Source organism: Capricornis sumatraensis, chromosome 11 (genome assembly GCF_032405125.1).
Source record: "Capricornis sumatraensis isolate serow.1 chromosome 11, serow.2, whole genome shotgun sequence".
Classification (NCBI taxonomy): Eukaryota; Metazoa; Chordata; class Mammalia; order Artiodactyla; family Bovidae; genus Capricornis; species Capricornis sumatraensis.
In genome coordinates this window covers 50,457,435-50,480,782 of record NC_091079.1, presented here as the reverse complement: position 1 = coordinate 50,480,782, position 23,348 = coordinate 50,457,435, and the positions used below count along the sequence as shown (strand labels likewise).

The window sequence follows — 23,348 nt, the reverse complement described above, 5'->3', positions numbered from 1 at the left end:
TGATGACATCACCATAGCTATCATTTGTTGTTTGCTTAAATTTAGTAAATTAAGTATTGTGCTAATAATAAGCACTTTGTAGTTGTTTAGTCATTAAGTCATGTCTGACTCTTTGCAACCCCATAGACTTGCCTACCAGACTCCTGTCCATGGAATTTGCCAGGCAAGAATACTGGAGTGGGTTACCATGCCCTTCTCCAGGAATCTTCCTCACCCAGGTACTGAACTCAGGTCTCCTGCATTGCAGGTGGATTCTTTACCATCTGAGTGTACCAGTCTCTGTTAGGTGCTGGGTTTATAGTATAAACAAAACACAGACCTATCTCTCTGTTCCCACTACCCATGGCAGTCAGGTGACTGGTCAAGACAGACTTTGGAACCCTTATCTTTTGGAATCAAAACCCTTAACCTTGAAGAAATATCCATTACATCTAGAGCTCGGCGTATTTGGGTATAATTAGGAATAATTGAAAATCTTTAATTATTTGGATATGTTTTTCTCCCTTATAGCCCTTGTGTTTGAAAAACACTTTCCAGCGACCATTGATTCTTTCCAGGATGCAGTGAAATGTTTGTCTGAATTTGCGTGCAATGCAGCTTTCCCAGATACAAGTATGGAAGCAATTCGACTTATTCGCCATTGTGCAAAATACGTGTCTGATAGACCTCAGGTATAGCATCGTTTAGTAAACAAAATGTGACTTAGCTTTTATTTCTAGTCTGAGATCTAAGTTCATTTGGGAATCTAGGGCATATGAAGCATTTTTCAAAATTATCTTGAGTTGTCACATTTATTGAAAACGGGGTATTTTTCTGAGTGTTTCACATGTATAAACTTGTTTAATTTTCAATAACAGCTTTATGGGATAGATTGTGTTATAGCCCCATTAAATAAGGAATCTGAGGCACAAAGAAGCTCGAAATGTGCCCCTGCTCGTAGGGATAGTGAAGGAGACAGGATTTGAATCCAGGCCTGTGTGTTCAGCCATTACCTTGATACACTTGCTTTTTGTGTGTCAAGCTCTGCAGCACTGAAGGTAACTGTGGCTGAGTGTGGTTGTAAGCACTGGAGTGAAAGCTTGAATTGGCAGCCCGGCAGCCAGCTTTGACTTGCATATCTTTGTAACTGTCAATAGGAGAAAAGATGGCTTCATAGATTTTCTGTCACATGCTGACGTGGACCTGTGGTGTGTTCAGTACTTACATGCATTCAATCCGCACACCTCCCCAGTGTGGTGGTGTGGCTATGTGATGTTATAACCACTTAAATGCCTGAAATGGAAAGCTGATGATGGAGTTGGAGCTGAAAGCAGCTTTTGGACTCTATTCCATGCTCTGTAGGCAGTTATAATCTCCATCTTTTTATAAGTGTTTTTAAATCAAATTGCTCATTTTTGATTTGCAAAATGTTTAAAAACTGCTTTCGAGAAATGTGTATAGGTGTTAACACCTTGTCTGTAATAAACCTACCTTTCTTTTTAAAGGCTTTCAAGGAGTACACAAGTGACGACATGAATGTGGCACCTGAAGACAGAGTGTGGGTGAGAGGCTGGTTCCCAATTCTCTTCGAGTTATCATGTATCATCAATAGATGCAAATTAGATGTAAGAACCAGGTAACAATCAGTATTTGTAATTAAAACTTTACAAGGGTTATTTTGACTTTAATCAAATTAACCTTTTTTATGTGAATATAAGTTTAACTTGATCAAATATAGTAATTATTATGTAGGCAAATTTTAAAATATGTTAAATAGAGCAACAAAAAATGGAAATAGATTACTTTTCCTTAAATTTTGATTATTTCCGAGTTTGAATTTTAGATTCCGTGTTAATTTCCACATTCTGTCTTTTCATACTTTTGTTTCCAATCAGAAATTGAAGTTAGTCCCAAACTTTATTTTCTGTTGAATGAGAAAAGAATTTCCAAATGCATGTCCCTGGTGGCTTTTAGGTAAAGAACCATTTCTCTTTGAAGACTGGCCAGTAACCTAGTTTTGAGTAACATAGGCCTGTTGAAAGAGAACTCTTTCAAAAGTGTATTCTCAATAAAAGATCTGTGTGACTGTCCCGTGCATTTGTGAAGAAGCTGCTGTGGGTGTGATGGAACCAGACGAGTGCTCGGTGCTCACATTTTACACTCACAAGAACTTGTTGTGAATTTCTTAGCATTCTTATCAATCCCATAATGTAGTTTTCCTCACTCCGTATATTTGACCGCCACATTGAAATGACCAACTTGAGTATCCTAATATCTGTCAGCAGGACATCAGAAAGGTAGTATAGGCTTGTAACAAATCAGTGATAGAATGTAATAAAAGAATGAATCTCTCCTTCCTCCCTCCTCTTATGCCAGAATCACACCCATCCCTAGCCAAGGTTAAATTTGTTTTATAGCCTAAGAAGTTTTTTATTTTTAGAGTGTTATTTGTTACAACAGATTCTTATGAAATTTAAAATAATCCAAAATATTCTCACACCTTGGAAACTTCTCACAGAATTTAGTCATCACAAGCACATTTGACATTCATTTCACATTTAGGCCCTGAGGAGTTTTTGTCAGTGGACCTGTTAGGAAACTTGATAAAATTCAAGCTCGCCCCCTGATTGATTATATATACCACTCTCAGATGTCCACCATTTCAGTAGAGCAACTAAGATGTGGTAACTGAAAGTCACAGAAACTCAGCACTCCCTCCCTGCCCACGTTTATTTGTAGAAATCTCTTTGGCCGGGGACGGACGGACCTGCTTTCTTACCCTCTTACCTGTCCTTGTCTGGGACCATGCTCCCTTGCTTTTCATTGTATCCTATGTTCAGATTATGGATGGGTTTAATTCTTAAGAAGATAAAATAAGTGTTCTAGGTGGTAAAGAGAGAGAAAATGTGAGTAAGCTTTGTCCAGGGATGGCTTTGATTTTCTTACCTCACGCCAGGATTTGTAAAGGCAGTTATTTCAATTACATCTAAAAATGCAGCACTGCGATTTGTATAACACACTAGTTTTAGAGTACTTTCACATGCATTCTCATTTGAGTCCCTCAAAAATCTATAGATTTGGGTTAAATAATTAACTTAGAGCCCTCCATATTCTTTTCCGTATACCAGCAACTTAAATATTCAGCAGAACTCCTTCAGTAGGTGAAAAGCCTTGGGAACCTCTGTGGATCTGTGTTTGCTCTAGGGGCCTGAAAGCAGCAGGATGTTCATGTCTGCCCAGCCCAGCCATGGGGGTTATTCAGCATCCAGTTACTTGGAGTGGGAGGAAGAACCAGCCCTGTCTCATTGCGTGTGTGTTGGGGGGGGGGGGGCAGGGGAGGACAAGGGGTGGTGGGCACGGGTTTTCTGGGAAACATACAGTGTGTTTCTTCCACAGAAATTCCTTTACTGTAGCTTTACACATTAAGTATCTTACAGAGCAAACAAACGTAACTTGCCTTAGAACCAAACTACCGTAATGCGATTTTACATCCGTTGAACCACGGCGTGATCCTGTGTACCATGTGTGTATTGGTACCAGGCCCAGGGGGTAGCATTGCAGCAACTGAGCTAGACCATCTCAGGGAGCCCTCAAGTCCTCAAGGAGTGTTTCACAGGAAATATTGTTCTGACTTATGACCAGACTTTGGGAAATACAAATCTTTTCTAAGTGGAAGGGTACCTATATTTTCTTAAAAGAAATTTAACAAGAGAGAAAAGATCAAGCTTTTTAATGGTTACATGAAGGTATTATTTCAAGAAGGATAATAAGGAATCAGAAGGCAATTTTGATTTTCAGTTTTAACACTTATTCAGAAGAGAATGAGTGGAATACTAAAGCAGCTTACTCTCAAGGAACACTTCCCTCCGCACCCTGTGTGACACGTGTTGCTCTGGCCCAGCACACTGGGGAATGACGCCTGCCCACATGAGCGAGGGTTCTAGTGAATTGGTTTGAGAAGTCCTTTAGTTTGAGGGTGTTACATGAACAGGTGGGGTATAAGCTAGAAATTCCTCTAGTTCTTTGAAAAAGATTCTCCAGAATCTAATTTTATTTGTTCTTAGACATATCAGTATACTTTCTTCCATGGGCATGAGCCACAGAATTGGTACTGCCGAAATCGTGATCTCCCTCGCTCTGTAGCCCCCATGCACCTTCTTAAAATGCTGCAGTGATGGGGGTGGGAGTGGAAGGAAAGTAAGCACTGAAGGCCAGGGCCTGTGGAGTTTTTCCCCAAACAGTTCATCCTGAAAACCTCTGTTCTACAGCCTAAATTTCTCAAAAGTTTAGTATCGAGTGTTTTAAACTTAGCTTTCAGTAACTTTGTGAAATGACTTATAAAAATAAGTACTGATGTATCATGCTAGCTTTTCTAATTATATTTTTTCATTTTAGGGGTTTAACAGTAATGTTTGAAATAATGAAAACTTATGGCCACACTTATGAAAAACACTGGTGGCAGGATTTATTTAGAATTGTTTTCAGAATCTTTGACAACATGAAATTGCCAGAACAGCAGACAGAGGTGAGATTTTTATTTAATATAGTCAAGTCAAAAGGTTCTTTTTTCCTAATACATTTTAGTCTTTCAAATTAAGCACAGTGAACAGAAGAAAAATCCTAGAGATTTCTTCTTTAAGGCATTATGATATAGTAGTGTGTCTTTGTACGTGTTTTCTGTCGTCAAAACAATGCAGTTTTGACAATAGAAGTGAGTTAAGGTTTTCAGTATTTTTGTTGAACTTACAGTATCTTTTCCTCATTTTAATACTGTCACAGCTAAAACATCAGTAGTTCTATTTAGTAGTCATAGTGACTTATTATTCCAAATTGAATAAAGAATACGTGGTAAGTTTATTTATTTCACTCTTTTAATTTTTTTAATTTTTGAGTATGGCTGATTTACAATATTGTGTTAGTTTCTGCTTTACAGCAGTGATTCATTTATACATCGATCTACTCACTGTGATTCCTTTCCCGTATAGACCATTCAGTTCAGTTCAGTCGCTCAGTTGTGTTCGACTCTTTGCGACCCCATGAATCGCAGCACTCCAGGCCTCCCTATCCATCACCAACTCCAGGAGTTTACTCAAACTCATGTCCATCGAGTCGGTGATGTCATCCAGCCATCTCATCCTCTGTCATCCCCTTCTCCTCCTGCCCCCAATCCCTCGCAGCATCAGAGTCTTTTCCAATGAGTCAACTCGTCACATGAGGTGGCCAAAGTACTGGAGTTTCAGCTTTAGCATCATTCCTTCCAGAGAACACCCAGGACTGATCTCCTTTAGAATGGACTGGTTGGATTTCCTTGCAATCCAAGGGACTCTCAAGAGTCTTCTCCAACACCACAGTTCAAAAGCATCAATTCTTCGGCGCTCAGCTTTCTTCACAGTCCAACTCTCACATCCATACATGACCACTGGAAAACCCATAGACCATTACAGAGTATTAAGTAGAGTTCCTGTAATGTTCAGTAGATTCCCATTAGTTATCTACTTCATACATAGTAGTATATATATATCAATCCCAATCTCCCAATTTATCCCTCTCCCTACCCAACTCCCAACTCCCTGGTAACCATAAGTTTGTTTTCTGCATCTGTACCTCTGTATCTGTTTTTGTAGATAAATTCACTTCTACCCTTTTTTGTAGATTCCACATGTAAGTGATACTGTATGGGGTTCTTTCTCTGACTTTCCTCAATACAACAGTCTCCAGGTCCTTCCATGTGCCTGCAAATGACATTCTTTCATTCCTTTTTATGACTGATACACATATGCACCACATTGTCTTTATCCACTCCCCTGTTGATGGGCATCTAGGTTGCTTCCGTGTCTTGGCTATTGTAAACAGAGCTGCAGTGAACATCAGGGTACATGTATCATTTCGGATCATGTTTTTTTCCAGATACATGTCCAGGAATGGGATTGCTGGATCCTCCAGTACTCTTGCCTGGAAAATCCCAGGGACAGAGGAGCCTGGTGGGCTGCCATCTATGGGGTCGCACCGAGTTGGACATGACTGAGTGACTTCACTTTCACTTTTCACTTTCATGCACTGGAGAAGGCAGTGGCAGCCCACTCCAGCATTCTTGCCTGGAGAATCCCAGGGATGGGGGAGCCTGGGGGGCTGCCATCTATGGGGTCGCACAGAGTCAGACACGACTGAAGCGACTTAGCAGCAGCAGCAGCTGGTAGCCGTAGCTCTATTTTTAGTTTTTAAGGAACCTCCATACTCTTCTCCATAGTGGCGCACCAATTTACATTCCCACTAGCTATGTAAGCGCGTCTCCTTTTCTCCACACCTTCTCCGCATTTATAATTTGTAGATTTTTTTGATGATGGCCATTCTGACCGGTCTGAAGTGATACTTCATGATAGTTTTGATTTGCATTTCTCTGATAACTAATGATGCTGAGAATCTTTTAATGTGCTTTTTGGCCATCTGTATGTCTTCTTTGGAGAAATGTCTCTTTAGATCTCTGTCCATTTTTTAATTTGTTTTTTGATATTGAGCTGCATGAGCTGTTTGTATATTTTGGAGATTAATCCCTTGTCAGGCTTCCCTCATAGCTCAGTCAGTAAAGAATCTGCCTGCAGTGCAGGAGACCTGGGTTCAATTCCTGGGTCAGGATGATCCCCTGGAGAAGGAAATGGCAATCCACTCCAGTATTCTTGCCTGGAAAATCCCATGGACAGAGGATCCTGGTGGGCTACAGTCCATGGGGTCACAAGAGTTGCACATGACTTAGCGACTAAACCACCACCAGTCCATTGTCAGCTGCTTCTTTTGCATATATTTTCTCCCATTCTGAGGGTGTTTTTTGTTTGTTTCCTTTGCTGTGCAAAAGCTTTTAAGTTTAATTAGGTCTTTTATTACAAACCAGTTACAGAATGTGTTTCAGTGTTTGTGGGGAGAGAAGATCAGGTCTTTGTGTTTCGTTCCATATAGTGTGTTAAATGCAAATTTGGGGGCCTCTCTGACCTGCAGATTTTATTTTAGATCTATAGGTAGGCTGTTACTTAAAACATGTTATTAAGTAGACATATGTTTATTCAGGGGCATAAAACCATGAGTGAATGAATCAGATTAGTCCATTTGAGAAAAATAAATTACTTACACCAGTTTTATTTTAAACCTATGCTAACCCCACTTGGAAAATTCTTATCATTTCCTTCCTCTTATTTTTTTTTCCATGTTCTGTCATATTCTGAAGCAAGACCAACTGTTGCAATTAATGCTATGACTTTTAAGTAGCAGACACTAATAACAGGACAATGCAGTGATGGTTTTTTATAATCAAAACAGTGCAGAAAATAGTTATTCTATGCATAGATTTATGAGATTATGAGAAATAGGTATCAGATATGAAGTTGAGGTGAGTATATTCTAGAGGGAGTTAAGCACTCTGAAAGGAACATGGACAGTCTTATTTTAAATATGCAAGCATTTTCTTTGTAACTAATGAGTGGCCTGACCTTCATGTGATTACTGTCTCCCTTGTAGAAAGCTGAGTGGATGACGACAACATGTAATCATGCGCTCTATGCGATCTGTGATGTGTTCACCCAGTATTTAGAAGTGCTCAGTGATGTCCTTTTGGATGACATTTTTGCCCAGCTCTACTGGTGTGTGCAGCAAGGTAGGTCTGTCCCGATAAATGACACAGTGTTAAATGTGACCCTGGTGATACACAAATGAATTGCTCTTTTCTTTTCCAGACAATGAGCAGTTGGCACGATCTGGTACAAACTGCTTAGAGAATGTTGTTATTCTGAATGGTGAAAAATTTACACTAGAAATCTGGGATAAAACCTGCAACTGCACACTGGACATCTTCAAAACCACAATCCCACATGCGTAAGATTTTATACCACTTTGTATTGAATGATGGACATAAAAGATTTGATAGTAACTAGTGATTTCTCATAACAAATGCTTTGTCAGATATCTCAGTGTTCTATGAATTTGTGTTTATTACAGACCAAACTCCTATAAACCATAACAAATATATGAATTGTTTTATAAACCAGAACCTTTAGTCTCATCATCTAAATTTGGGTCACAATGAAGTGCTTTTATTTGGGTCACATTTTATTCATGCAGATTAAACCAAGCAGTGGTTCTGAATTTTCTTAAAATCTCAGCATTTATTTTACTGTGAATAGTCTAAGGAAACTTTATTTGTAAACACTATTTCGTAGTTGTTTGTCATCCTTTTCTGAGGGGTACGTTTGGAGTTGAATCGTACGTGAGTTTTTACTAGTGGGGAAACTAAGGCATAGTCCTGCTGCCTGACAGTTGATGGCACCTGAATCATTTGTAGGACAACTTGAATTTCCCCAGCTTATTTTATTTCAAAGTGTGTTGGCTGTGGCACGTCTCACGCTCTCAGTGATTGGTATGGTTTTGGTATTTCAAAGGCTCTTGACCTGGCGTCCCGTTTCTGGAGAAACTGCTCCCCCCACCCCATCTCCTGTGAGTGAAAACCAGTTGGTAAGTTTAAATAAATCAAGCTTACTTTAAATCATTGAACTATTCATGATAAGAAATTTTACCATGGGGCAGATCCTTTAATAGGGGCCCAGTTCCTTTAGAAAGATGGTGCAAAATATAGATGGTTCTGAGACGAAGATTAACATGATTTCGCAAGTGCCTGCATGATACCAGTTTACATAAGGGTGTACATGCCAGGCTGAAGATGTTATTGGGTATCATTTAAACATCAAATTTTGATAAAAATTATACCTTAGAGAAAAGTTGGAAAAGCAGTGTAAAGAATTCCAGCAGACCCTCATCCTGCATATTTGTTTCCTGGGTGTGTGGTCACAAATTACTAATAAACTTAGCAGCTTAAAGCAGCAGCAGTTGATTCTCTCACAGTTCTGGGGCCCAGAGGTCCAAACTGAAGGCATCGGCAGGACCACACTCCTTCCCCGGGTTTGCTGCCTCTAGCTTCTACTGGCTGCTGACAACCCCTGCCGTTCCTTGGCTTGTACACACACACTCCATTTACAGCCTCCATCTCTATGTAGCTGTGTAAAGTCAGATCTGTGTATCAGATCTCTCTTTTAGGGACACTAGTCATTCGATTTAGGGTCCACCCTAAATTCAGAATGACCTCAAAGTTCCTTAACTCTAAAGACCCTATTTCCATGTAGTCTTCGTAAGTACCAAAGGTTAGGACTTGGACTTAGCTTTTTGGGGCCACTATTTAACCCACTGCAGTCTACCCTCTGGTGCCCCCAAACTCATGTCTGTCTTCTGGGCTAAGACATTATCCCATCCCAACATTCCCAAAGTCTCAATTTATTGTAGCATCAGCACTAAGTCCAAAACCTCATGTAAATATGATCGTATCAGAAGTTCCAGATCTTGTCCTCTAAGTCATCTAGATCAGGCACATGGTCTGTTTTGGAGCAAAATTTCTCTGTGGATCCATGAACCTGTAAAATAAATGACCCCCTTGCAAAATACAGTGGTGGGCAAGCTTGGGTACAGATTCTCATTCCAAAAGTGAAAATTGAAAGAAATTGAAAGGGTCCCTTGTGGAAGCCAGCAGTGATTTTCACAGTCTCTTCCTTGGCTCTGAGACCTGCAGCTGCCCTGGCTCTGCTTCTGGCCTCATGCTGGAACCAGGTGGAGCTGCCAGAGTAGTCATGTCAGCCCCCACAGACCGTCTGACACTGCAGGTGCCTTGCATTTACTACCAAATCCTCCACAACCTGCTCATTTTCAGACCAGAAAACCTCAGCTTAGAACTAGATCCCTGGCTTTCCCAAGGTTACATGTAGCTGGAACTGGACTCTGGTGTGGTTCTGTGGACCTGTCAGCTTCTCTGCAGGGCCAGTTTTCTTGTCGGCCACCTTCTCACTGCCCTTTCTGGATGCTGGTCTGGGGTGACAGGACACCCTTCCTTTACAGAGCGTTCCTGGGCTCAGCCTGCACCAAGTGTGCACAGACCGCACCCACTACGTACGTTCTGTCTGGATTTCACGACAGTTCGTGGATATTGCTGACAAGTTTTGCCACACAGTGAAGCTTAGCGTTTTTATCTGTTGCTCTTGAGTGGTGTCAGGCCTTATCTCAGTGAGGGTCAGGAAGTAAGCTTTTCTTTAAAAGATTGCCAGCTCTTATCTGTGTGTAGTGATATTAAATAATTTCCCATTATGTCCATTATTGCAGTGTGTGCAGTGTCATTTTCATAGGGACACAATGTAAATTACTTTTTTAAAGACAATGTAATAGAAACTGTTTTCATCATTAAGCTTTATTTGTTGTACTTAAAATGAATTTTTTTTACTAGGATACAATATCACAGAAATCTGTAGATATTCATGATTCTATTCAACCAAGATCGGCAGATAATAGACAGCAAGCTCCGTTGGCTTCTGTCTCTACTGTGAATGAAGAAATCAGCAAAATTAAACCCACAGCAAGTGAGTGATTTGTCTTAATCAGTTATGTATTTTGTTTTGTGTATGCAAGACTTTATAAATGAAAGTTTTGCTTTTACTCACACACACGTAACTGTAGTTGGTTATGCGGTCACTTTATTATTGAGTTTGCCGCAGCTTGGACATCCCTGATAGAGGCTGTCTCGCAGGTGGTCAGGACTCTGCTGACACCTGCAAGGCTCATTTTTTTTCCTACAGCGCTCTCAGCTGATGTTTGTTATAAGCACGTGGGTATTCTTCCTACAGAAGAGGGGCCTTCCTCTGTCCTCAGCAAGAGGGGAGGTAGTGGCCAGGGCGTCCAAGGAGCACTCTGCTGGCCAACCCCCCCCCCCCCACTCCCGGTGCTCCTCTGCACCTCCCCTCACCTTTAGTTCTTTTCACAAAGGAGGAGGACTCCCTTGTTTTTCACTAAATTGGTTCAATTTCATTTATTGAACAAAAGTTAACAACACTGAGAAAAGACAGCCTCCTTCCTGGAGGAAAACGGGAAATGTGTTCCACAGTGGCTGCATGATTTTATATTCCCACCAGCAATTCCATTTTTTCCACATCCTCACAAACATTTCAGTCTTCTTTTTCTCTCCTTAATAATAGCCATCCTAGTGGGTATAAAATGTTGTCTCATTGCGGTTTTACTCTGCATTTCCCGATTGATTAATGATGTTGAGTATTTTTTCACGTGCTTTTTGGCCGTTTGTAATCATTTTTGGAGAAATACTTATTCGTGTCCTTTGATAATTTTTAATTGGGTTGGTTGTTGAGTTGTAGGAGTTTCTCACATACTCTGGACACTATCCCCATATCACATACACGATTTGCAGGGGTTTATTTTCTCCCATTCTGTAGGTCATCTTTTCACTTCTGATGATATGCTCTGATTGCACGAAAGTTCTTATTTTGCTGAAGTTCAGTTTGTCTTGCTGTTGCTCACATGTCTGGTGTCATGGTTAGGAACCAACCGCAGCCCAAACTAAGGTCAGGGAGATCTTCCCTAGTGTTGTCTTCCAAGAATTTTATACTTACAGCTCTTACATTTAAGGAATTGATCCATTTTCAGTTTATTGTTTTCAGGGTATTTTTATTAACCCTCAGTATTTATACTTGTTGTTGAGGGAAGACAGATTTTGTACCTCCTGGAAAGGAGCCTCTAGCTTCAGTTACTGTGTCTCGCTTCTTAGAAGGGAGATAGGTGGTGGTGAGTTGTCCATTTTCGTTTTTCATTCCTGTTTTCTGGAGCACAGCTGTTAGAATCCATACCAGCTTTGGTCTACCCTGGAAAATGCCACAGTACATGGCTTTGCTCTCTCTCAACCCCAGGACTGGACCTTGGAAGGGAAAGACGTAGTTGCAAGTTTTCACTGAGCTGATCTGGGCACAGGCCTTGAACTGGAGTGGAGAGTGCTGCCCCCTGCCCCCCTGATCTGAGGGCTCATGTTTCCTTCCTCCCACCACCCCCTCGCAGTCCTTTAGGAAGAGCTCCTGTGTCCCCCAAGATCCCTCCGTGCAGGGGACGGGGCAGTGGTGCCCAAGGAGGTGGCTCAGAGGAGCACAGGTTGCAGCTGCTCCGGTCCTCCTTCACGCTCAGAAGCTGGTGCTGCCCCAGTGAAATGGTCCTTAACATGAGTTTGTGAAGCAGACTTGTTCAGATAGAAATTGTCCCCCAGACACACTGCTGGTCCCTGCTGGTGAGGCTGAGTCCAGCTCCTCACCTGCGACAGCTCTGAATGCCCACGCAGACGTGGTGGCTGGTGAGAACACGTCTCCTCAGCCTCAGTCTCCTCGAGTCTGGGGTGTGGCCAGCATGTCCTTCCCCAGAAACCTGAGAGTGTAGTTATGACTTGGATGAGGGAGGGCTAGGAAAGGACAACTTGGACTTGGGGGGGTGTCTTTGGTTTATTACATTTTTTGACTTGAGACCTAATACTAAGAACTGAATGTTCCGTACAGCAACATTTCTGAAATCTGGAAAGGAGCCATCATGACCTAATAAAGAATAAATTTAAGTAAGTTGTTTGGCTATCTACCCCAAATTCCTAAAACCTGAATTAACTTCTGGAAATTGGGGGATTCCCTGGCGGGTCCAAGTGGTGAGGACTCAGAGCTCTCGCTGCCATGGCGCAGGTTCAGAGAGCTAAGACCCTGCAAGCTGCAGGTGTGGCCAAAAACAAAAAAACTAAATTCTAGAAATTGGTGCCAGAAAAGGGAGTTTGTGATAAAAGCAAAGTAGAGAAAATCTGAGTGGTTGTCAAGGTGTCCAGTGCTGGAGCTGATGTCCTGAGGCCAGTGTACAGGCCTCCCCGATCCCACCGCACCAGGGACGACCATCCAGCTCCTGGAAGGCTTCCCGGAGAACTGACCTTGGCTGGGTCACTGCTGCTAGCTCTTGAGCATCTCAGTAGCTGAGTTGTCTTTCCTAAACTTGGGTTTCTACATCTGCTCACCTGACGCCATGGAGATGGAAAGTCCTTCCTTCCATGAGTCTGTGTGTCCTTTTAGAAATGGCCCTTCGAAGCACAGTGGTTCAGGCCAGAGGAAGGCAGCCGTGTTCCACCCCAGGCCATGTCTGAGCACTGGTCACCTCCAGGGTGGTTGCTCTTACAGTCCTGCACTAGGCATGACTGCATGGACTTCTGGGCTTATGCTTTAGAAACAGGAGGCCATTTTAGATGCACCCACCAACCTGGATCCAAATAAAGCATGTACTCTGGTTGACCCTCCATATCTTCCAGTTGGTCACAGTTCTAGCCCCTCACTCCCTGCCTCACAGATCTAGCTCCTGTTGTTTTCTTCTGGCTTTTTTATATTCAGTTCAGTTGCTCAGTCGTGTCCGACTCTGCGACCCCATGAATCGCAGCACACCAGGCCTCCCTGTCCATCACCAACTCCCGGAGTTTACTCAAACTCATGTCCATCGAGTCGGTGATGTCATCCAGCCATCTCATCCTCTGTCGTCCCCTTCTCCTCCTGCCCCCAATCCCTCCCAGCATCAGAGTCTTTTCCAATGAGTCAGCTCTTTGCATGAGGTGGCCAAAGTACTGGAGTTTCAGCTTAAGCATCATTCCTTCCAAAGAAATCCCAGGACTGATCTCCTTCAGAATGGACTGGTTGGATCTCCTTGCAGTCCAAGGGACTCGCAAGAGTCTTCTCCAACACCACACAGTTCAAAAGCATCAATTCTTCGGCACTCAGCTTTCTTCACAGTCCAGCTCTCACATCCATACATGACCACTGGAAAAACCATAGCCTTGACTAGACGGACCTTTGCTGGCAAAGTAACGTCTCTGCTTTTGAATATGTTATCTAGGTTGGTCGTAACTTTCCTTCCAAGGAGTAAATGTCTTTTAATTTCATGGCTGCAATCACCATCTGCAGTGCTTTTGGAGCCCCCCAAAATAAAGTCTGACACTGTTTCCACTGTTTCCCCATCTATTTCCCATGAAGTGATGGGACCAGATGCCATGATCTTCGTTTTCTGAACGTTGAGCTTTAAGCCAACTTTTTCACTCTCCTTTCACTTTCATCAAGAGGCTTTTTAGTTCTTCACTTTCTGCCATAAGGGTGGTGTCATCTGCATATCTGAGGTTATGGTTATTTCTCCCGGCAATCTTGATTCCAGCTTGTGCTTCTTCCAGCCCAGCGTTTCTCATGATGTACTCTGCATAGAAGTTAAATAAGCAGGGTGACAATATACAGCCTTGACGTACTCCTTTTCCTATTTGGAACCAGTCTGTTGTTCCATGTCCAGTTCTAACTGTTGCTTCCTGACCTGCACATAGGTTTCTCAAGAGGCAGGTCAGGTGGTCTGGTATTCCCATCTCTTTCAGGATTTTCCAGTTTCTTGTGATCCACACAGTCAAAGGATTTGGCATAGTCAATTTATATTACCTGTAGTCAAAGTTCAAACTTGGGTTTGTAGCAAATGCTATTGAAACTAGCTTTTAATCCATTTGATGCATTTTATTCAGGAATAACCTAAATATTACTTTAAAATTTGTCCTGGCACCTTCTTGAATGTATTCACTGTTCAGTTATTTTGAATATTTTTGTTTACTGAAGAAGTGAATTTTCTAAGGCTTTTCTAAATACTGATTAAATGTAGCTTTTACTGAGTGCTCATGTGGAGAAGCAGGCTGTCCTTCAATGTGATGTGTGCAAGTTACCTTCATACATGTTAATGTTTCCTTAGCATTGTAATGTCACAGAAATTATAAAGGATTCAAAATAATTTTTGTTTGCATGTGCATTGGGGTGGGTTTCCTCACAGAATTTCCAGAACAAAAATTGTTTGCCGCCCTGTTGATTAAATGTGTTGTGCAGCTGGAACTCATCCAGACTATCGACAACATCGTGTTCTTCCCCGCCACAAGTAGGAAGGAGGACGCGGAAAACTTAGCCGCGGCGCAGGTGAGTGGGTGCAGGGGGTCAGCTCTGCTGTCTGGGCTTCTGAGCAGAGGTGAAGCGAGAGGGGCTATTTGGGGGCCATCATCACCCCACGGCTGTCAGCCCAGACCATGGGACTGAGGACACCGCCAAGGCTGAGTGCGGGCACAGCAGGGAGGGGTTTCGGGATTGAGCCTGGGGCCTGGTGGTTGAGAGCTCACGATGAAGCAGCGGGTGAAGAGCTTGGAGGCAAGAACCAGGGAGCCAGGAGGAGCCATGAGCCAGTGCTGCCTTGCAGCTCCGTGAGAAAGCTGTACTGAGAAGGCTGCAGTCAGCTGTACTAGGGCAAGTGATCCTTCATCCACTGCGGAGTAGGGGCTTTGCCAGCTAGTTGCTAAAGGGGTGAGGGGTAGGTTATGCACAAGGATATTTATGATTACAGTCCACAGCCTCAAACTGGTTAACAGAAGTGAGGACCTAAGCAGGGCGAGGAACGTGAAGGGGGCAGAGGCTGAGGGTCTCCTGGGGCAGAGCTCTGGGGTCAAGAGTCGTGGGCAGGGAGCCACAGATATTGGGGGTGTGCTCAGTGAGAAGGGTGCAAGGAATAAAGATTCTGGAGATTTAATAAGAGAAGGTGGTCTTTTACTGTTGAGACAGATTAAGTTCTATGGCTTGCTCATAGAAGTGGTCTTTGGTTCTGTGACTGTGGGTGCCTGTGCTATGGTGGTTTGTTTTCCAAAGAGAGACGCTGTGGACTTTGATGTTCGAGTGGACACTCAAGACCAAGGAATGTATCGCTTTTTAACATCACAACAACTCTTCAAGCTACTGGACTGCTTGTTAGAGTCACACAGATTTGCAAAAGCTTTCAACTCCAACAACGAACAGAGGACAGCTCTGTGGAAGGCAGGTAAGCCATGCTGTGCAGGCCGTGCCCTTAGTGGGCAAGCAGCGGGGTCACCCAAGGGGACTCACAGCGTGAACGTTGAGTCCTCACCAGCTGTTGGCAAACAGTCCATCAACGGGTCTTTCTCCGGCCTAGAAAATGCCAAATAACTGCCTGGGTGGATGAGTCTCCCGTGTTTAATCACACTGTTAACTGGTTTTCACATTGTTTTTCACTTTCTGTGCTCAGCCTGGGCCTTCCTATCGATACCGTCTGCTTACTAGAACTGAGAAAAAGTGGGAGGGTCCCAGGCATGAAGGCATCTGTATTGAGTGCCTGTTCCCCAGGGTGTGGCCAGAACATAAGAGGGAGGGAGACTTGTTTTTGAACAAGTTAAATTTAAGAAGCAAGCTTTTTAACAATATTACTGACAGTGTTATTTTTTTAAGAAATAGTTACTTGGGGCCAATTAGGTGCAGAACAGTGCTGAGAGTGAGAGGCTGAAGAATATGCATAAAAAAGGAGGACGCTGCTGTTCCTTGAACAGAAAAGTCCTCTGACAGAGTGCTGAGTGCTGTACACTTAGGAATTTTCTTTCATCCATGTTGTCTCTTTACAGCCTCATTAAACCCACCCAGGCTCTGTTCATTCTCTCCCTTCTTGTACAGCCTTGCTTCTGTAAATAGATGCTACTTAACTTTTTCCCCTTGATTCAGCCCAAGTTGTGGCCACGGTTCAGCTGAGACTGTTCCTGCCAAGGGCCCTGGGCTCCTCACTTCCCTGGGCCTGCAGGCTGCTGACCTTTGACCGTTCTGCGTTCCACGCAGGCTGTGCACCTTCACTAGATGCTCCCCTCCTGTTAACTCCGACTTCCCCTCTGCAGGCTTCAAGGGCAAATCCAAGCCCAACCTTCTGAAGCAGGAGACGAGCAGTCTGGCCTGCGGGCTGCGCATTCTCTTCCGGATGTACACGGACGAGAGCCGGGCCAGCGCCTGGGAGGAGGTCCAGCAGAGGCTCTTAAAGTAAGACTCGGGGCTTTGGCCCACGTGGCTGCTCAGCACAGTGTGCGGAGGGCCGCACTGTGCCTGGGGAGTCCGCAGCTGGGCAGATTACTTGGGGCCTGCGGAAGAGATTGTAAAAGCTAACAGTCTTATAGACAAATGTGCTTCCGCAGAGTTGTTGAGATGTAAGCAAATTGTCTATTTTAGCTGTTACAGGACAAAGGAGGAAGTGCTAGGTCTTAATTTTTAGGCTCTTTTTCATGTCATCGATAGATTTGTTTTTAGAAACTGATCCATTTCTGAAAATGAAAAACATTCCTGCTGACATTTAGTTTGAAAAAGTATGTGGAGTTCCAGTTGGTGTTTTAGTTTCGTTAAGATTTTGTCCTTTCAGAAAGAATACAGTCTTTTACCTTGTGTTCTTTTGTCTTCTTGAGAGAATAGATTTTTCTCAGAAACCAACTAATTTCATTTTAGAATTTCTGGCAGTCACCTGGGCCGTTTCCCCAGTTCTTGATGAGGCTGTTAAGGCCCCAAAGCATCAAGGTCACAGTGCAGGAGGGGAAGGGCCACCCCGGGTTTCAGCTGCAGTCTCGACACCAATCCCGTGCTTGTGCTCTGCATGGCGGTTTAGCTTATGAGAACTTCCAAAGGGAAGAAAATGTGGGTTTCCCGATAGGCTCCAGTTGACGTTAGTTACCATTCACTGTCCTCCTGGCCTCAGTTGTTCCTGCGTGGTGATGTCAGGCCAGCAGGTGCACCACCAGCAAGCGTGATGGGGAACCTTTTCCGTTTCAGTGTCTGCAGTGAAGCGCTCAGTTACTTTCTTACTCTAACGTCGGAAAGTCATCGGGAAGCCTGGACTAACTTACTGCTCTTATTTCTGACTAAAGTCCTGAAGATCAGCGATAATAGGGTGAGTACCAGGCACCTTGTCTACCAGCATCCCCAGCCTGAGGGGCGCATGCCCGAGTGGGAGGTGGGGGTGGAGGCCCTCCCCACCCCACTCTTCTCCAGTGAGTGATCCTGTAGGGCTGCACTAGGGGAGGAATCAGAATCCGCTGGGACAGTTCCCCCACCCGCCCCTGCTGTGGCTCCCATCCCGACCCTGGGAGTCTCTCCTGTCACATCCAGGACAGCTGCCAGGCGTGGCCGTGATCATGGTTGCATTGGGGCAACAGGCTCCTGTTGTTCCTCTGGCAGAGGGACTGATTCTGTGGGAATGGGCCGTAAACTCATTTAAGAATTTTAACCAGTAGAAAACAAAGATCAGATGTATAATGTATAGATGTATATACCATTTAGACTTTTCAGAAACACATTGTACTTGTTAAAAAATGTACCAATGTACAGCCCACATAAATGGAATCGGGGGTTCCTGTGATCCCTAAAAAGGTTTAAAAATACCTAATCTGGTGGCTGACACTGGGCCCCACAGATGCCATGTAATGCCGCTCTGTGCCCATGTGTGTGCCCCTCTGACCTGGGCCAGGTAGAGCTTGGAGAAGTACCTTCCGGCAACCAACAGCCAAGTGGACGAGAAGGACCTCCAATCCATCTGCCTTGTCTCACACTTTGCCTTCTTACCAGTGTGTCACACCGCTCCCTCATACCTTATGAGGTGGGAGAACAGCCAAGGAGAGAGAACAGGCAGACAGCTAGTATTGAGAGATTAAACTACAACAAAAATAAAATAGAATGCATGGAGCCCTCATATTTTATATTACAATATTAGATAGAATTTGAAGTTTTAGAGAGAACTCTGTTTACCAGACAGAATAGTTTCAGTAACCCATAGCTTATAAAAACTGTGATTCTTGCTTGGCTTCTTACTTTTGCTTATTATCCGAGGGAAAACAATGATAAATACTAAATGCTTGTCCTAAGTTTGTCAAGGAAATGTAATGAAAAATGTTTTCCAAAATAAGGATGGATAACTAAGTGAATCTTGTACGTATTAAGTTCTGAATACATCTCAGTCGTTCAGGCGCATGATCAAATAATCACTGCTCTACGCAGATGCGTCTCCTGTCTTCACTCTCAGGGCACTGTCCCCAAGTGGGTTCCTTCTAAAGGCACTTTGAGGTTCTGTGGTTTGCAATGAGAGCATTACTAACAGAATTCATTTCCCCCCAGTTTAAAGCTCATGCATCATTCTACTACCCTCTCTTATGTGAAATTATGCAATTTGACTTGATTCCTGAACTTCGTGCTGTTCTTAGAAGATTTTTTCTGAGAATTGGAGTAGTTTTTCAGATATCACAACCACCTGAACAGGAACTTGGAATAAACAAGCAATGATGGGAACTTCGTATTTTTCTGTTGGCGTTTACATCCCTCCGTTCTTTAAAAGGACCCCGGAGCTGAGGTTTCCTACCTGAAAAATGGTTTCTCTGGATTGCTGTGTCTAAAGGTTACTTCTAAGAAGCTTAGAATTTCAGTTCGAACCTGCAGTGCTCCCGTCCATCCCTTTTGTAACCTGGTGGATTCTGTTTGTCGTGTTGGGCTCACAAGCAAAAAACCTGTTCCCACAGTGTCAGCTTGTATGCTCTCACATGTCCTTCCCTGTTCTCAGTGGCAGGGAGAGCCCTACATATTTCTGGCAGGTATGGAAGTGAAACTTACCCAAAGAACTCTAGATGTAAAGATTTGAACTTCTGCAAGAAGTACAACTCAGGAGAGCTGTATTTTGAAGGATAAAATGTTTATAATTGGGGGTTGGGGGGAGAAGAAGAAATTATTGTTCATGGTAAAAGTTATTTAGCAACTATGGTATTCTTATTCTGAAGATTTTTGCACACTCAGGCTATCTGAGATACTGGTAATGATCCTTCTGTGAAAAATGTACAGAGATGCAGGTCTGTAATATAAAAATCTTAAGACATTATAGAGTTCTTCCTGCACTGTTTTATTTCTTTATTTTCTTATTCATTTGCTAAATACCTATAATATTTTGTCAAATGCACTAAACATTTGGGTTGAACTTCTTGTCTTTTTTATTTTGTGGGGATTTGGTTTTACCCTTTTTACAGGGTGGTTATTTTGAGGGTTTAACATGCCCAGAAGCTGTTGTGGCTGACACTTGTCATGATCAACACCAACAAAGGTGGAACATACCCCTGCTGATGTACCTACCTGTAATACACTTCTCTTAGGGCTTTGAAAGATGAGCCATTAAAATAGAATGATCCTTCGTGGACCGAAACTTGAATCACTGCAGAATGAATCTCGGTTGCTGTCACTTCCTTTTCTTTTCTTTTGGGTGGTGGGGCTTGATGTAGATTTTACTCTATGTACAGAATTTAATGTTGAATATATTAAAATAACAAATCTGGCATGGTTTGGGGAGGTTAGATTTACTGGAAACGTATTCATACTGTGAATTGTGCTCTGATGGTTAAAAAAACAAGATTGTCAAGCATTCCGTATTAACAGTGGATGTAGAAAATTTTTTCAGATGGATAAAATGTATATGGTACAGATGTAAAGTTTTCTATGTAAAAAATTCTGTACAACTTTCTGTACAATATTGATTCTCATCTGGCATATTCTAATCAGGTTATAGGTCAATAAAGTTTTTGGATTATTTCATCAGTGCAATCAAAACCTATGTCATCCACGGCCCCATGTTTCATTGACTTTTTTTTTTTTTTCCTTAAAAGCCTAACTAAGGAAAGGATATTCTCATTGAAAGCTCTATGTGAATTCAATGTCCTTTAGTTGTGATATTTTCTCTCCAGCTCCTGGCATTTGATCCTCCCCCATATCCTGCTTTCTCAACTATAGGCTATTCATAGTTTAATATTTTGTGCATTTATGAACCCAGAAGAGGGCAGTACTATGTGAACGAACGCTGAGAGAAAGAGCTAAAGTTACCTTTGCGGCAGCTTGCAGGGTGGCGGTGTGTGTCCTCAGAGTTGAGTGGTACAACAACCTGAAAAGAAAAAAGAGAACACGTAATGACTGTTTATTTTGATGGTTGTGTTAAAAAAACCGAGAGCATTCAGTCTTAGTCCTTGCATCTCTCAGGTCACCAGCAGTCACTGAGCAGAACATTTGTACGTGCACTGCATTTGTTACCCCAGGGCCTGGCCCTGTGCAAGCCCAACTGGATGCTGCAAGAGCCAGGAGCCCCCATGGCCATCTTGGCCTGTCTCAGGGTATTTCAGAGGACCTGGCTGTGTGTATTAATGTTTATGGCATAAAATCAGGACTTTTCTCCAGCTGAGGCTTTCATCTTACTTTCAGGTGAAGACATAAGAAAAAAAATTCTCATAAATGATTTCATTACAAAAATTAACATGGCATTTATATGCAACTAAAATTCCAAATATCTGAGAAGTTTCCACTTAAGCGTGTGCTTACCTGATCTTAGAAGCATACCATCAGTGCCTAGGTGTGTTCTCGGCTCTCATTACTAGAATCTAACAAGAAATATTTCCAAGGATTTGAATTAGTCTTCCCTTTTTTAAAGGCACCTCTTAGCATTTAGGAGGGCTGATGACTCACCACAGGGTCCTCAGCCATGCGGCAAGGGATCCCCGTCCTTGACCCCAGGGTCCTCCTGCCTCTCCTCGACTTCTATATAGAAACCTCAACTCCAGTTAAAGTAAGAAACTGACACTGGTAATAAAAATAATTTATTTTTATCAAGAAGTAGTTACATCATATAAAGAGCACACTTACTGCCCTCATTGGCACAAAAATAGAGGCAGAAAGATGTGACATGTAAGTGCATGGCTCATAGGGATAACATCACTAACAACTCTTATAATTTATACTGAATCAGTAGTTACAAATGAAATGAAAATAGCACATCTGATTCTGATTACAGAGCGACAGCTATCACCAGTCTATTTGCTAAGTGAAAAGATGGTTCTGAATAGTGAAAACAGCAACAGATGTACACACAGCAAAGAGTACTCTCACAGTGCTGTTAACACTTGTTTTATTCACCTCTTACAAGCAGAATTTAAAATAATGCACATACGGTAGTTGATTCCAAGAGTTCATTACCACCCTACTTTATGGCAAAGTTGTGCAAAAATACTTCTATACAATTCTATATTATATAAATTAATAGCCATGGCTTGTTATTTATGTACATAATATAAATACATCATATATATCATCATGGAAAAAATATACCTTATATACAGATGGAATATGAGTAACTGCCATGTACAGGCCAAAAGTAGCACGTATTATTCAGGTTCAGGTTTCACATTCCTTTCAGCTTCAAAGGCACTACTGGGTCCAGTACAGACTGATTTTAACCGTGTGCAGTGGACAGGCCCTGCCACGTGAAAGCACCTGGTTTGCCAGGACCCTGCTGCTGCTCCTGCCTCAGCTGTTCCGCCATGAATTGCTTCAGTGTTTCTGAGGTGCCTGGGCGGAGCCAGGGCTCAGTGGCTACAGAATTTGACCCGTCGTCACCCCGGTGCCTCATGATGTCATCAGGGTCAACCAGTGAACTCTCATCATCTGAAGGAGGCAAGAGAGACTTGACTCAGGTAACAGGAGCGGCAGGTAGGTGATGGGAACAGACCTCCTGCATTCTGACCCATTAAGCGCTGCATTTCTCCACAGCATTGTGTTCTAAACCGTCCTGTTTTGTCCACACCCCTCCATATAGAGATAGGAAAGCAAACCCAGGAACAGGCCAGTGATATGGAACAAAACAGGACCACCTGAGCAAGATGACTGTATGGTCCCAGCACCCACAGGGATTCAGGACAGCAGATGACACCAGATGACTAGAAAGTGTCCACAGTCTTACTTTGTGTCCCCTGAAGGATGCCACACCAAACTTCTTTCTATTTTTAGCAAGGTTTTGGAACTACTTCTGACACTGTTTTAAGGAAATAAGATCTTTTTAGGAAAACATTGGACAGGGATGAAATTACTTCCATTCTTATATCTAATCTAAGAGGTTGTATTTATTCCATTAAGACGTAGCTCTCATTTTTCATTCTTTTAATTGGTTATATGCAGAGCTTCTAAATCTATTTACCTTCTCATTAGATATAATAATAGGAAAACCTGTCTTCCCTACCCTGTGATGTCAATTTCTTTTTTTTTTTTTTTTAAATTACATCTTCTGGTCTGTGAAGCATTAGTTCAACAAATGGACATGTGCAATCAATGCAATGAGCAATCAATCTACATCATACTAAAAAGCTGTTTGAAAGGATAGTGTGTTTTAAAAAGTTTGTAAGTTGAAAGTCTTCTGAAAAAGATACTTCAGATGGTTTATTTTCTCTCAGTTTAAGTATATCCTTGTTCAGAGGTAGTTCTCAGTACAGATTAAAATGTCTTTTAGCCAGAAAGCAAGCATTCTCTCCCACTGTCCACGTTTTTTTAGGTATGGTATGAAAAGTACTTCTCTTGTCAATCTACCATGTTTGGTATTTGGTAAGAAATTCCTACAATCAGAACACATGATATCTTGATAGAGATGGTATGAGTACAGTTTTAAATTAATGCAACATTAAAGGGTGAATCTAAATCTTTCAAAAATCTTTAAAAAAAGTTATTTAGAAATTATTGTAATGTAGTCTAACAGAATAAGGTGAATTGTTCAAATAGACCACTCTGCTATTTGCTATAGCTAATAATAGGGCTTATTACTATAGTATCATCCTC

The 23,348-nt window shown here is 42.5% G+C and overlaps 2 protein-coding genes across 2 annotated transcripts in view; one reads left to right on the top strand and one right to left on the bottom strand.

The window, feature by feature from the left end:
* ARFGEF1 (ARF guanine nucleotide exchange factor 1) overlaps positions 1 to 20,274 on the top strand; it is a 131,472-nt gene extending 111,198 nt beyond the window's left edge. The window contains exons 28-39 of the mRNA XM_068983519.1: positions 511 to 671; positions 1,485 to 1,615; positions 4,375 to 4,504; positions 7,486 to 7,621; positions 7,701 to 7,839; positions 8,403 to 8,475; positions 10,286 to 10,418; positions 14,701 to 14,840; positions 15,558 to 15,726; positions 16,586 to 16,724; positions 17,502 to 17,619; positions 18,840 to 20,274. Of these exons, the coding sequence (XP_068839620.1) occupies positions 511 to 671; positions 1,485 to 1,615; positions 4,375 to 4,504; positions 7,486 to 7,621; positions 7,701 to 7,839; positions 8,403 to 8,475; positions 10,286 to 10,418; positions 14,701 to 14,840; positions 15,558 to 15,726; positions 16,586 to 16,724; positions 17,502 to 17,619; positions 18,840 to 19,004 (1,634 nt within the window). The 3' untranslated portion in view covers positions 19,005 to 20,274. The remainder of the gene's footprint in view (positions 1 to 510; positions 672 to 1,484; positions 1,616 to 4,374; positions 4,505 to 7,485; positions 7,622 to 7,700; positions 7,840 to 8,402; positions 8,476 to 10,285; positions 10,419 to 14,700; positions 14,841 to 15,557; positions 15,727 to 16,585; positions 16,725 to 17,501; positions 17,620 to 18,839) is intronic.
* A 1,130-nt stretch (positions 20,275 to 21,404) lies between these two features.
* Positions 21,405 to 23,348, bottom strand: part of CSPP1 (centrosome and spindle pole associated protein 1) — a 106,116-nt gene continuing 104,172 nt past the window's right edge. Inside the window, exon 31 of the mRNA XM_068983446.1 lies at positions 21,405 to 22,187. Coding sequence (XP_068839547.1) covers positions 21,976 to 22,187 — 212 coding nt within the window. The 3' untranslated portion in view covers positions 21,405 to 21,975. The remainder of the gene's footprint in view (positions 22,188 to 23,348) is intronic.